The 15,823-nt window shown below is 39.3% G+C and overlaps 1 protein-coding gene across 1 annotated transcript in view; it reads right to left on the bottom strand.

Moving 5' to 3' along the window:
* ARL8B (ADP ribosylation factor like GTPase 8B) overlaps positions 1-14,251 on the bottom strand; it is a 46,405-nt gene extending 32,154 nt beyond the window's left edge. The window contains exon 1 of the mRNA XM_008697936.2: positions 13,960-14,251. Coding sequence (XP_008696158.2) covers positions 13,960-14,082 — 123 coding nt within the window. The 5' untranslated portion in view covers positions 14,083-14,251. The remainder of the gene's footprint in view (positions 1-13,959) is intronic.
* Between the last annotated feature and the right edge of the window lie 1,572 nt (positions 14,252-15,823).

The following is a 15,823-nucleotide window of genomic DNA, read 5'->3' on the forward strand; positions in this document are numbered from 1 at the left end:
GGCTGGAGTGACAAGAATGTTTTCCACTTATATGTGGTTCCTGCATCAAGAATACATCATTGGGGGTGCCTGGGTGGCTCAGTCGTTAAGCGTCTGCCTTCGGCTCAGGGCGTGATCCTGGCGTTCTGGGATTGAGCCCCACATCAGGCTCCTCCGCTGGGAGCCTGCTTCCTCCTCTCCCACTCCCCCTGCTTGTGTTACCTCTCTCACTACCCGTCTCTCTCTCTCTCTCTGTCATATAAATAAATAAAATCTTAAAAAAAAAAAAAAAAGAATACATCATTGTTTTTAGTTAGGTCACATGTCGCTGACTTACACTATTAATAACAATAGTAATAATGATAATAGCAACATGATACCATTCACCTTACCTGTACTTATTTGAGGGGTAGGAGGAGATCCATTTCATCTGTCATCTAACTGGAACATATACTCCTGCCCTAATCCCCAAATATTATATCAACCACACTGGTAATTATCAACTATGGAGCATTTATGCCAGGCACTATGCTGATTTATCTTACCTCATACCATGAGACCATGGGACAACTATTCTCATTCCCAAATCATCCATGAAGAAACTGAAACTTTCAGGGGGTCTCAGAGCTCTGACAAATCTAGAATTCAAATTTAGGCATGTCTGACCCAATATACTTAAACGATACCCTACACTGCTTCAATAAGTCAATAATTATGAGCACCTCCTGAGTCAGGCACAGAGTTATGTTTACGGGATACAAATAAGAAAGTTTGCAGTCTGGAAGTGAAGACAGATAAATAGATGATAATAGACCCAAATAAATACAATTTTGATCCAAGTGCTATGAAAAGAGAGCAGAGGGCAATTAACTTCACCTTAGAGAAGAGTTAAGGCAAGGCTCCACAATCCAGGATCTAAACAATATGTAAGACAGTGCCATCTAAGAGAAAAGGAGTACCAGGAGGTAATGTATTACAGACAAAGGAAAATGGCTTGGTTATCTGGGGTGTCTCATTTTCTATCATAACACAGTCTAACATGTATTTCACGGCCTGCTTCCTCCTTCTCCCCAAAACCATCTTGCTAATTTTCACTGGCAAATTTAAGCCCAACTCCAAAGTCTGCCAAAAAACAACAACAACAACAACAACAACAACACAAAAACCACACATACTCTAAAATTTACAAATATTCCTAGGAAGGATAATATAGACAAATATTAAAACAACCAGTAAAGTAGACTTAAAGTATCTGGCAACAAATTGCTAAAGAAAGCTAAAAACGGCTAAGGAACACCACAAGAGGTGATGTCCAATTTCCAAACTAGTCTCAGTCACAGGACTTGGAAGAGCTGTACTATATCAAGTGGCAAAACAAGGTCCTAAAGGATTTGTCTGTAAACAAGGATTCATCATAGCTCACCTTTTTAATGCAACAGAACATCCAGGCTGAGTTACAGCTGCATTCCAGACCTATCCCAAAACTGTGTCACTTAACCTCTTTTTTCCTTTTGTAAGCCAGTATCTACTTAACAAGGGGGCTAGAAGAATCATATAATGCTTTGTATGTGAATGCACTTCATAAAACAGTCAACCGTTTCATTAAAAAAAAATAAAAAGATTTTCATTGAATACTCCCTGTGTGTTGGAGAGAGTAGAAAAGGATGATTAAGAAATAGCAGGATATCTAGGAATATTCTTTGTGTTAACTATCCTTAAAAACGACAGTATAGGAGCGCCTGGGTGGCTCAGTTGGTTAAGCATCCAACTCCTGATTTCAGCTTGGGTTATGATCTCAGGGTTGTGAGATCCAGCCCCGTGTCAGGCTCCGTACTTGGCATGGAGTCTGCTTGTCCTTCTCCCTCTGCTCCAAAATGAATCTCTTAGCAAATATCAAACAGCCTAACTGGGATAAGGGGATTGAGGATCACACTTTCTTTTCAATCACACAGTAAAATAATCAGTAATGTAACCCAGTAAGAGAGGAAAATGATATTCTGAGTCTAGTACTATCCACGTGTTTGCCCAGCACCTAAGAAAAATCACAACTTAAATCCCAAGAGATCAAATATTCTTTATGTTTAAAGCACAACAAATTACACACACCAACTATTCTCTTCAGTAGAAAGACAGTATACAAAACTAAACCAGATGCTTTCCAGGGACAGAAACATTCCTCTCCAAATTAAATAGTGAAGGCTTCCAAGCCTACAAGAGTCTGAACCACTTTGAATATACAGCCTTCATTCAGCTGCTTGAAGGGCCTGTGGATTAAGACCTCTTCTGGGCAGCCTGCAATCTGGGCACAGACTCATGTACACAGGCACCAAAAACAAATCAAGATAGCCCAATTGCAATTCTGGAAGAGTGGAGAACATTCTGTTTATTCCTTGCTTATAAAATGTTTGCAAAGTAAGTAATCGGCAGGGTAGGATAACTGACACAAATCACAAGAAAAAGTATTCTACAACATTCTTTTGAAGAGAAACCAGAACTGGATTCTCAACTACTTCCTAAGTTTCTTACTACTAAGATATGAATTGATGAAATTTTAATTCTCAGTTTTAGTCCCACCATATCTAAAAATAGCATGAATGCCCTTCCCAAATATAAATTCCCTTTATATCATTAATCATATAATACATTTTATATTCAATCCATACCTATCTCTTCTAAACGCATTCCCCCTTCTCCACCCCATATCCACTACTTGATCACACAATCATATTCCCCAACATTCACTCAACTCCTTAAAAAAGTCTTTGACAACGGGGCGACTGGGTAGCACAGTCGTTAGGCGTCTGCCTTCAGCTCAGGGCATGATCCCGGCGTTCCGGGATCGAGTCCTGCATCGGGCTCCTCTGCTGGGAGCCTGCTTCTTCCTCTCCCACTCCCCCTGCTTGTGTTCCCTCTCGCTGGCTATCTCTGTCAAAAACAAAAAACAAAACAAAACTTAAAAAAAAAAAAAAAAAGCCTTTGACAACAAATTCCCCTTTGCCCTACACATCTGATTCTACCACTAAATTGCACCCATTCTACTTCCAAAATAAAGTTATCTTTTCCTTACTCCTTAACTCTCCCCCTCAGTATCTCTCAATCAGATCTTCGTAATAACCCTGTGACCAAGCTCCTTTTCACTGGTCTCTGTATTGCTACTAAATTCATCCTTTGGAAAACAGGTCTTACTTCATTCCCCCCAAAAAAATCTTCAATGGTTCCCCATGCACACTGATCTATGTTTCCAGTCTTTTATTTTCTCCCTCATCCAAGTTAAACTTAATGCAACAAAATTTCTTCCCCTCAGTTGTGTCCTTGCTACTCCCACTGTTCCTTCTTGAACATCTTTTCTTCCCTCCGTAATAGTGGAGTTGCACAAGGAACCATGTCTGTTTTGTTCCTCATTGTATCTACACCACCTAGAACACTGTTTGAAATACTCGCTGAATAAATGAAAACCACTCAACTCTCAAAGTTCATGGCGCCTGGGTGGCTCAGTCGGTTAAGCATCTGCCTTGGCTCAGGTCATGATCTCGGGGTCCTAGGATCAATCCCATGTTAGGCTCTCTGCTCAGGAGGGAGTCTGCTTCACCCTCTCACTCTCCCTTCGTGCTCTCCCTCTCTCTCTCTCTCAAATAAATAAAATCTTTTAAAAAAAAGTTCACTTCAGTGGCCATTCCCAAGGTCCCACTAAACCACCTTTCTAAAATACTCCCAATGTCTTAGTGAAGTGAGGGGTAGCATTTTGTGCCAATCTTAAGGCACTTAGTATTTCTATCCTATACATACATGACTAGTATGAGGCACATAATCTACCACAAATAACCTTGTCTGGTACATTTATGAATCATCTATCACAATAGCTTGTACACAGTTTAAGTATACATAAAATAGATACACTCTGTGGTTATATTCATTCATTCACTCAGTATGTACAGAGCTTATTTATTATAAGCGGGGCATAGTGCTTTGCACTGGGATACAGTACTGAAAAAAGGACAAAGCTCTGCCCTTATGGAACTTACATTCATTAAAAAAAAAGACAAAGATAATAAACAAGCTAATTTCTTAAGGTAGCAAGTGTGATGAAAATTACAATGGAGGTGATACTATCAATCCTAATTTGGGAAGATACATGCAATAGGATGAAAGGAGTATGTGAAGGTTAAAACGGGTCAAACTGTCTGGCCCACCTTCACGCACCCTGAAGAAAATCACAAAAACAAAGTTTTAGGCACAAACATTTCAATCACTCAATAATGGAAAATAATGCCTGCAACGAAAAGATACATATGCAGATTATAGACTATTAACATCCGTTTCATTTAACATTTTTTAGAAAAGGATAGACATTGGTTCCCTGGATTGAGGCAGAAGGGGATCAAAAGTTCCACCTTGGGGCACCCAGATGGCTCAGTCGATTCAATGTCTGCCTTCAGCTTGGATCATGATCCCAGGGTCCTGGAATCAAGCCCCGCATCTCCCTGCTCAGTCTGCTTCTCCCTCTGCTCCTCCCCTGCTCCCTGCTCATGTACTCTCTCAAATGAATAAAATCTAAATAAATAAATAAAATTAAAAAAAATAAAAGTTCTATCTTGAACTGACTGAACTTGGATTGCCTTTTAGCCATCAAAAGGTATGTCATACAGATTACATGAAATCACTTAGAATGTACAACATAATCCCGCCGTGGTTATCAAGAAAGCATATACTGGGGCGCCTGGGTGGCGCAGTGGTTAAGGCGTCTGCCTTCGGCTCAGGGCGTAATCCCAGTGTTCTGGGTTCAAGCCCCACATCAGGCTCCTCCACTATGGGCCTGCTTCTTCCTCTCCCGCTCCCCCTGCTTGTGTTCCCTCTCTCACTGGCTGTCTCTCTCTGTCAAGTAAATAAATAAAATCTTAAAAAAAAAAAAAAAAGAAAAAAAGAAAACTTTCTAAAAAAAAAAAAAAGCATATACTGGACATTATGCTAAGTGAAATAAGTCAAAGAAAAACACTTATATGTGGAATCTTAAGAAAAACAGTACTCACAGAGAAGAGATTGGTGGCTGCCAGAGGCAGGAGGTACAGGATGGTGGTGGAGGAAACAGGTAAAGGGAGCCAAAGGTACAAACTTCCAGTTATAAAATAAGTAGGAGGTAATGTACAGCATGGTGACTACAATTAATAATACTACTAATAATAACTAAATAATACTTTATATTATTAATATTTAATAATTATTTAATTAATAATACTGTATAATAATAATACTGTATATTTCAAAGTCGCTAAGAAGTAAATCTTAAAAAAATCGTTAACTATGCATGGTGACAGATGTTAACTAGACTTACTGTGATGATCATTTTGCAATATATACAAATATGCAATCATTATGTTATACACCTAAAATTAATATATGTTAATTTTATCTCAATAACAAAAAAAGCATATATTTGTGTATATATAAAAGGACAGGAAGAAAATGGGAAGGATACACAGCTTAATATTAATAGTCATTAAATCTTAATGGTATTAAAAATGATTTTTGCTTGCATATTTATACTTTTTTAAATATAGATTATGTGTATTCTTTTTAAGAAAAAAATGTTTTAAGTTTTTAAATTCAGCCACTGAATGAAGACAATATTAAGATCAAAATAAATCAAAATCCAAAAGTGAAACAGCTAGATTTTGGAGGCAGAAAAAGTGGGTTTCTTCCATTTCCTAGTTTTTCCTCTGAGAAGAACTATTTTAAAATAATGAAGTCCATATATTTGCATTCAAACTTTCTCCATACAGAACAAGCTGTCAAGAAAAAGTAGGTCTAGGGGCGTCTGGGTGGCTCAGTCGTTAAGCGTCTGCCTTCGACTCAGGGCATGATCCTGGCGTTCTGGGATCGAGCCCCACATCAGGCTCCTCCGCTGGAAGCCTGCTTCTTCCTCTCCCACTCCCCCTGCTTGTGTTCCCTCTCTCGCTGGCTGTCTCTCTCTCTCTGTCAAATAAATAAAATCTTGAAAAAAAAAAAAAAAAGAAAGAAAAAGTAGGTCTAGTGACCAATGTTTAAACCACCTTAACCTACCTTCACAGAGGAAACTCTGCCAAAAACTCTTTCTGGTCCAGCCTACATACAATCTCAAGAGCCCACTTCTCATCTAGGAGAAGATGGGCTACTACCAACACAGTAAACTGCCTCTTGGGGCTTAAAAATTTATGGCTGTCAACAGTGATTAAACCTACTCTAATCTTAAGTCCTGTCTTAAAAATTAAAACACATGAAAATGGATACCGATATTATGGTCTTATCTAAATTTAAAATTACAATCTAAGCATACACTTGTATGCTTAAATTCTAGAGGGCAGATAGTACCGCCAAGGGCCACTCTTCTCTGCCTGTAGGGATGAGTCTACCTCTCTACCTTTTCCATAAAGTTGCATTCTTAACTTTCATTCTTAACACTATGCTACACTTTGCATACTGAAATATCAAAATGGAAATGTGGGTTCATAAAGACAGTTTTCTTAATTTTATATTTTGAATGTAACACATCTATTCAAAAATATATTTGAGCACCTAGTATGTGCCAGGCGCTGTTTCAGGGAATTAGACCATATCAGTGAACAAAAGCAACACAAATCCCTGCTCTCAAGGAGAGCACATTACAGTAATCGAGCAGCTAACATTTTTGAAGCACTTCCATATTATTTGCCTTGTTTTGAACACTGTTCAAAATGTTTTACAAGTATTAACTCATAACAACTCTATGAGGTAGAAACTACTATTATTCCCATTTTACATGTAAGGAAACAGACACTGAGGAGTTAAATAACTTGCCAAAAATAAGACAAGTCAAAGAAGAGTCAAGAGCTGAACCTTAATAGTCTGGTTCTCAGTTCCTAACCTCTATGCCATTCTAACTCATGCAGCCACTTAAACATATTCCAAATAAACTCATTCATACACATTTATATGCCAACAAATTTAGGCTCAAAATATATTCTTACAGTAATACTACTTAGGTAGATCTAAAGTAATTGTTACCAATGAAATTAGTAAAAAAGACATTTTTAGGATCATTTTGCCAATCATCATCCAAGTTTTTTTAAAATAACAAATGACTGTTTTTCTAACCCAGCTTAGAAGGAAAAGCTTCAATTTTCAACCAGAAATGTCACTACTTAGATACCTGAAACCTAAAATTATTTTGTCAGTATTACAATTTTTTAAAAGTACAGTGTTCGTAGAGACAATTTAAAAATGAATCCTAAAGCTTACATTTTTTAAATGTAAAAAAATTTCCTTTTGGAATATGAAATAAGAATGTTATTCTACTGTGTAAAACTAGACAAACTATGAAATCAGATCCAAATACAAGACCCAATGTCTAATTTAAGAAACACTGTAACCTTTAAAAAAAATAGCACAATAGAATGTAAGCCTTGTGTTTTGACTTTTGAAGAAAGAAATTAACTCAAATTATTCAATTAGAGATTCCAATTTTGGTTTGTCACACCATAGAAAAACTAAATGCCTTAAATTATCATTTAATTTTGACCAGCAAACAGGTTAATATTTTTCTTAGTTTTTTTTCATATATGAGCACAAAAGACATGAATCAACTTTTGTAATTATAAATGATACTCAAGTTATTATTTAAAAAATTCATATGCTATAGCCTCCAAAAATGGTCTACTTGGCAAACTTTCTTTTCTCTCTCTCTCTCTAAGAAAGACAGGTAGGGGGGCAGAAGGGCAGATGGAGAGAGAGAGAATCTTAAGCAGGCTCCACACCCAGTGCAGAGCCAACACGGAGCTGGTTCTCATGACCCTGAGATTATGACCCGAGTAAAAATCAAAAGTCGGACATTGAACCAACTGAGCTATCCAGGCACCCCTACTTGGCAAACTTCCTTAGATTCTGATTTAGAAAAGAAAATTTTTAAATACCACCCCCCCTCCGAAGAAAAGCAGCATCACACTGTAACAGAACAAGATTAGGTAAGGACTGCGTGGAAATATGCCAGATTCCTAGAATACAACTCCTAATGCAATCCACCATTAAGTTTAAAACAAATTAGATCCAGATAGCTAAAGGGAATGAGCTGTATTTATATAACTTGCCCACAAAATTCAATAAAAAAGAAAATTGAAAAAGGAATTATGTTCTCTATAGTCTTAGTCTTTAGTAGTTGCTGAAACATAGATAAGTCTTTAAACCTTAAACACAGAAGCAGAGCAATTACCTAATAGAATAGTTTAAAAATACTGCTGGTTTACTTTACTTATCAACAAAACTAAGTATGTTTTGCCCTAAAAATAATAAATATGTTTTGCCCTAAAAATAACAAGGGACAAGTACTTAGCTGATGGAATCTGTTCAGAGGACATTCTCAGTAAGAGTACATACTTTACTTTCTGGAAAGCAGTTTGGCCATTTGACATGAAATATGTTTGTATCTTGTGACCCAGGGATGTAACTCTGGACCTCAATCCTTAGGAAATGCAGAACACACTGATGTACAACAGCAAAACTCTGGAAATTACTCAAATGTCCAATAACGAGGAAATGATCAAATATATTATGGGACAGCCACAAGATACGCCATAAAAGAATAAATTATAAAGGCATTAAAATGGTTTTACATACAGAAAAATGCATACACCATAATTAAAACAAACTAGATAGCATCTCAAAACTTTTTAAAAAGGTGTTTGATATATTCATTTAAAAAAGACAAAAAGGAGAAAAAACCAAATAAATAAATAGGGGAGCCTGGGTGACTCTGGCTCAGGTGGTGATGTCAGGGTCCTGGGATTGAGCCTCCTGTCGGGCTCCCTGCCTCCCCCTTGGCCTCTGCCTCTCCACCCCCCCACACCCTGCTCGTACTCTCTCTCAAAATAAATTTAAAATCTTTTTAAAAAAATAATAATAAAAGGAAAAAAGGAAATACTCTGAAATGTTGACAGTAGTTAACCTTGGATGGTGAAGACAACAATGTTTTCTTCCACTTTATACTATTCTTTTCAAATTTCTACTAATGAGCCTGTCTTATTTTGATAAACAGAAAAAATTCTAAAAATAATATTTAAGTAACTAGTTTTTATGGGTTCAATGCATTTTGTACCCATGTTCAGTGACCACCCACTTTATCTTTGAGAAGGTTTAAAAAGCACTTTAAGTTGTGAGATATATTCTAAGTCAGGAATTTAAAATGGATTATTGCACTATAACAACTTCTTAATGAGAACATTTGGCTTTTGATATTCTAGGTCTGCAGAGCAAAAATAATGGGAATGGGGATGAGGGTAAAGAACCTGGAAGAGAAGCTCCTTGGCAGGATGCCTCATGTGCTACAATTCCTAATGTGAATTTGAACACCACCTCACTGGAAGGCTCATTTCTATAGTAAAATTACAAATTTACTAACCTGTAGACTTGAGCCACATTATAGTTTCTTTAAAAACTATCTTCCCCATTCTTACTCCAGGGTAATTAAGTAATAAACACTCTGATCAAATCCAGAATTATTTTTTTAAGGAAAATAAACATAGCTCAGTAACCCAACAATGCCTGTTAGCCAGTTATTTATATGTCCAAACATAATATAATATTCAACTACTCCTACTTTACAAAGATTATCATTCCTTCCCCTAATTCATGTCCTCAAACATAAATATATGCGCACACATACACACAAACAGTCCTCAAACGTTAATCAACATGCTTAAGATGCTTGGGTTTAAAATGTCATTCAGATTCATAACAAGAGTATATTTATGAACAAATACATTTAAAAGATTTTTAAAGGATTAAGATCTCCTAATCCACAGCTCTATGATTCTAATCTCAGCTGGACTTTACAGAGGTAGACCAGAAAAGTAGAAAGGGAACAAGCCCTAGGTTCTAATTTTATCTCTGCTACTAGTTAGCTGCCTTAAGAATTTCACTTACTTTTCTGGATCTTCTAGCTACATCTATAAAATGAGAGTAAAATTAGACCACTAATTAAAGTTTCTACAAACTCTTAAAAAAAAGATTCTGGGGTGCCTGGGTGGCTCAATCGGTTGAGCACCTGACTCTTGGTTTTGGTTCAGGTCATGATCTCAGGGTCCTGGGACCCAGCCCCCGCTGGAGCTCCACACTCAGCAGGGAGTCTGCTTTAAGTGCTCTTCCTTTGCTCCTCCCCCATGCACATGCTAAAGAGCACGTGCTCTCTCCCTCCCTCCCCCTAAAATAAATAAATAAATCTTAAAAAAACAACAACAAAAAAAAGATTCTAGGTTCAAATTTCTCCAATCGTTCCAAATATCTCCTTTTCCTAATTCTTAGCAGTAATAAACTTCTCCTTGGATTAACCAATTTAGTATCACTACTTCATAAAAATGTAGACAAACTTTTATACTACTCATTTCTAACACACACTGTATCTCTAAGCCCATTAACAATTTGGTAAATCCTATTAAACATTTCTTAGTAATTCCTGTAAGCCATCCATGTAAGAGTCTCCGTTAAAAATAAAGATTACTCAACATACATTACACATATAGGACACATGATTTATTATGCAATAACTGCTGAATACTTAGCAATGGGCAATATTTCATTCCCTAACGCTAATGAGAAAAGACTAGAGAGGTTTTTTTTTAACATCCAAAACAGAGAGAACACTGTGTATGTTGAGGGTCTCTATGTAAAAATATTAGATAAAATGAAGTATCATTCCATTTTCAAAACCACAAGAATATGAATTTTTAGGAATGAATCTTTCTGCAAATAAAACGCCTAATTTCAGAATGAGCCAAACCCTACATATAAATAATTCAGCTTCACAAACCTTTTAAGTTAAATGACATTTCTGAAATTTTTCTTAACTTTTAAGGCAGAAGATAAAGAAAGCCACATTTTATGCAAAAAGTTGATTTTTACCAAAAGAAAATTGGCTTCCCCTGAAGATTTTCATACCTCGCAAGTTACTTTCTAAAGTGACACAAAGTACTCAACCCATCTGTATTTGAGTCTACAAATCAAACATTTTATACAAAATACAAACAACAGTTCAGTTAATTTTTTTTAATGTAAGGCTAAATTTACTATTCTGGAAACACTGTTTTTATCTAAAAGTCTGTAAAAATCATCTTTAATTACTAACCTTTTCCTCACCCTCAATATATTCTTAATAACCACAGACTAAGTTAGAGTCTGAGATTTTTTTTAAAAGGCGTGAAATTGGGGCGCCTGGGTGGCACAGCAGTTAAGTGTCTGCCTTCGGCTCAGGGCGTGATCCCGGCGTTATGGGATCGAGCCCCACATCAGGCTCCTCCGCTGTGAGCCTGTTTCTTTCTCTCCCACTCCCCCCGCTTGTGTTCCCTCTCTCTCTGGCTGTCTCTATCTCTGTCAAATAAATAAATAAAATCTTAAAAAAAAAAAAAAAGGTGTGAAATTTACCAAGGTCTCTTCTTTCTCAGCATCTTAAAGGCTGTAACCAACTACAGTCCAGAGTTTTCTAAGCCAAACCTACCCACATCATTATAATACAAAAAGAATTGTCTAATGTAAAAAAAAAAATAGTGGAACCACTAGTTCACTTTGAGTTCAACAGGGTTCCAGAAGCTCTCCTGTTAAAATAATCTAATACAATTTTTTTAATGGGGGGTGGGGGGGTGCATGATGTGATTATTTGCTACAATCCATAAATCCACTACTGGAGCCCACGTTTGGATAAATCAGATTCAAGGAAGGAAATGACCCCAGCTAATTCCCTTCTGAATATTTTTCAAAACACTGTTTCTGCATTAAAGAAGTGTATCCACTAGAAATAACAACAGCTACCACTTACCTACCCCCTTCTACATACGGGCAGCATGGTGCTAGTCACTTAACATCTGTCATTTCATTTACTCCCCAGAACAACTCTTTAAGAAACCTATTATTATCTCTATTTAATGCTATTTAATAGATGAGAAAGCAAGGACTGAAAGAGGATACAAGGCTGCTAAGTGGCAGAGCCAGATTGCAAACCCAGAGTTCCTTGACTTCAAAGTTCTTGCTCATTATATTAAGCTACACCATCTATGAAAAACATAATAAGCATGATTTTCATGCTTATGCCTTCAGAAGTTCTTCAAAGATTTACTAGACTTTTTCAGGTTTCCCAAGCATAACTACTCTGCAACAAATACAACAATTGTAGTAATACACCTACCTCTCCACGATATATTAATTCAGTCTTGTCAAAAGGATAGGGTTTACAAGGAGACTCCAATTCTTATCTCAAAGGAAAACCAAAAAATTTACAGTTAACTAAGGTCTTATCTTTTCCATATCATATAAAAGCTCGAGTATGGGGTGCCTGGGTGGCTCAGTCAGTTAAGCGCCTGCCTTTGTCTCGGGATGGAGTCCCACAGTGGGCTCCCTGCTCAGCAGGGAGTCTGCTTCCCCCTCTCCCCCTTCTCCCTGCTTGTGCTCGCTCTCTCTCATGCTCTCTCTCTCTCTCTCAAATAAACAAAGTATTTAAAATAAATAAGTACATAAAAGCTCTAGTATGGATATTTAGTCCAAAATTTTTAAATTAATTTTAGTGCTATCATATACACTTTCCACTCTACTTGTTGCAAAGATAATCTTGTCATCTCAAGTCAAAAACAAACAAACAAACAAAAACGTATCACAAAAGGAGCCAAACAAGAAGGTAAATTTTCTTTTATACTTATACACAATGTTCCTCAAAGAAAGTCTGGATCTCTGCTAATCTTTTTCTTCAACTCTTACTCACTCTGTTGCTCCATTACTGCAGGACTAAGAGTCACACCTTGCATATTTTCTCCCACAAGGGAGCTGTGTTTCAATCATTCCTGTAACCAAACCAGTTGGGCAGCTAGTACATGAAATAAGGATTTCAACCATCATCGAAAAGATGGAAGAACTGCTGCCATCTCTCTTTAGAATAGTTCTAAAGCTTATCCCTGACAAGTACAAGCACCTATCAGCGAAAAGTGAGTCACATCAACTCCTAGCCTCTAAATTAAAATTGAAGAGAATCTTTCTGTCTTATTCCTTCCCCAACTAACCACCCAAGCAAAATTTAATAATCATCCTTCCACTCAATCACTGCTGAATAAACACCACATTGTATACAGGTTCCCAGGGCAACTTCCCTCCTAGACACCCATTTCCTGGGCCTGGAATAAACTATGTTCCTGCCCAGTCTCTTCCCCTCCCTTTCAAGCAAGAAACACCCTCATAAAAGATCAACCCCTCCTTTTTCAAGGAAGTTGAGTGACTACAGATCCATCTTTTCCGACTACTGGCTCTTGGAAAAGCAGAAACCCCTAACTGCCTGGCTAAATAAATGCTGCGGACTACAGTGGACCGGACGGGCTGGAAGGGTTTCTCCCCAGTTTCTACCAGCGAGCCCAGCAGCCACGAACTTGATCTCCGCCCCTAGGGGAACGACTGAAAACCAATAACTAAATTACAGGGAACATACTGCCCACGGAATTCGGGCAGGAGCCCACACGGGTCTCCTGCTTTCCTCACGACGGGGCTCTCCGTCCCGAGTGGCTACTTGAGGGACGCCCTGGAGTCTCACGCTTTCTCACGGGACTGACAGCTCGCCAAATCCCACCCTTCGGGGAAGTGACAGGCTGGAGTTAAGCCTGCAGGTGCCCCCACAGAGCAAACCCGAAGGGAACCCAACCCTTAAAAACTCGAAAAGGCCGATTTTACCCTTCCCAAGTCCCGGCCGCACTGGGGACCTAGCCTTCTGTAGAAGGTGACTAAATGGAATTAAACCTTCGGCTGCCCATCTCAGCGCTACCCCTCAGGCACCAACACGCGGGAACTCCAAACCCCGGTCCCCGCGGAGGTGACAGGAATGGCTTGCCTCCTCTCCTCGTCCCAGTCGCCCCATCGCGCGGAGGGCAGCCCCAACCCGGGCCTTCGGGCAAGCGCCGGGCCGGACTCGCGGGCTGCGGCTGCCCGGGCGGGTGAGCGGGCGGCACTCACCGCGATGACATTGACGAAGGTGGTCTTGCCCGAGTACTGCAGTCCCACCAGCGTCAGCTCCATCTCCTCCTTCCAGAAGAGCGAGCGAAACCAGTCCAGCAGGCGGGAGATGAGCGCCAGCATGATGGCGGCCGGGAGGGTGAACGGACGGGCGGGCGGGAGGACAGCAGCAGCGAAGGCTCCCACACGAGCGGGCCTCAGCCCGGACCCCTCAACGGCTCCTCGGGGCCGCGGCGCACCACTGGCGGACACGGGCGGGCGGCGGCGGCCGAAGCCAGGAAGCCGAGCGGGTCATATGACTCGCCCTACCCCACACGCTCGTCCCCGCGCCACCGTCGGCGCCCACGGCAAGAGCGACGTGGCCCGTCCGGCCAGGCGCGTCTACCGCCTGCAGCGCCACCTGCTGGAGCCTCCCTGCAGCACCTCGTACCTGGGAGCTGCCTTTGGGCTCCCTACCACCCCTCCTTCACTCATTAACGTTGGTTAACTCATCATTCTTTTTACAATTGTTTATTGGCAATCGGCTCTATGCAGAAAGCCTTCAAGACTCTAGGAGATTCAGCATGGAATAAAAATCCTTTCCTACATTTTTGGTAATAGCAAAAGATGGGAAGCCACAAGTGTTTATCAAGAGGGAACTGATTTAAAAAACTATAGTATGGCCCCAAAAGGGAATATTATGCAGCTATAAAAACAAATGAGGAAATTCTCTATGAACTGATATAGAATGATGTCTAGGAAATATTTTCAAGGACTGTAAGTGCAAAGTATGTATGTATATACAAGTATGTATTGTATTTGCATAAAGAAATCCTGGAAGACCAATAAAAACGGTTTCTTATGGGACAGAAGAAAATGGATGGCCAGAGACAGGAATGGGAATGAGACTTCTCTAGGTATCTTTTTGTATCATTTTGACTTTCAATCATGGAAATGAGTTGCCCGTTCAAAAGTTTCACTTAATAAAAAATAAATTTAAATATCTGCAAGCCTTTCCATATTTAAAAAAATCCTTGCCTTCATGGAGCTTACATTCTAGTGAGGAGATATGTAACATAATAAACAAATAAATATAAGATATAATGCCATGCAGTACTGAACATTATAAAGAAAACTGAACAAGAGAAGACACAAGAGTAGCAGTGTTCTAGTTAGGATCAGAGTAGACTTCTCAGAGGGGCTAGCCCTGGATGGAAAGACTTGGAGGAAGTGAGAAAGAGATCCAGGCACAGATCTGATGGCAACACATTCCAGACAGAAGGAACAGCAAAGACCCTGAGGGGGAAGGAGCATGGAATGCTCTGGGATCAGAAAAACAATCAGCGTGGCTAACTCATTAATAAGGCAGGAAGTAGAAAGAGATGTGGACGGAGAAAGAGGCAGGGACCAGAGGAAATAGGACATGGTGTCCCTAGTTCAGATTTTACTCTTGATGAGGGAACCAACTCATACTTTTAAAAAAGTGAACTCTAGGTGCGCCATGGCTCACTCAGTTAAGCGTCTGCCTTTGGTTTCTGGAGTCCTGAGATCAAGCCCCATGTCCCTGCTCAGTGGAGTCTGCTTCTCCCTCTCCCTCTGCTCCTCCCCCCACTCATGCTCTTGTGCTGTCTCTCTGTGTCTCTCTCACTCTCAAATAAACAAATAAAATCTAAAAAAATATTTTGTTTTAAGTGAATTCTGGTAGCTCCATGGAGAATTGGCTATGGGAAGGCATTATGGGTTGAATTGTGTCCCTCCAGAAGATACGTTGGAGTCCTAACCCCCAATACCTCAGAATATGACCTTGTTTGGAAATGGGGCAATTGCAGACATGATCAGTGAAGATAGTCATACTGGAGTATGACCATCCAAAACAACTGGTTTC

Source organism: Ursus maritimus, unplaced genomic scaffold (genome assembly GCF_017311325.1).
Source record: "Ursus maritimus isolate PB19 unplaced genomic scaffold, ASM1731132v1 scaffold_14, whole genome shotgun sequence".
Taxonomy (NCBI): Eukaryota; Metazoa; Chordata; class Mammalia; order Carnivora; family Ursidae; genus Ursus; species Ursus maritimus.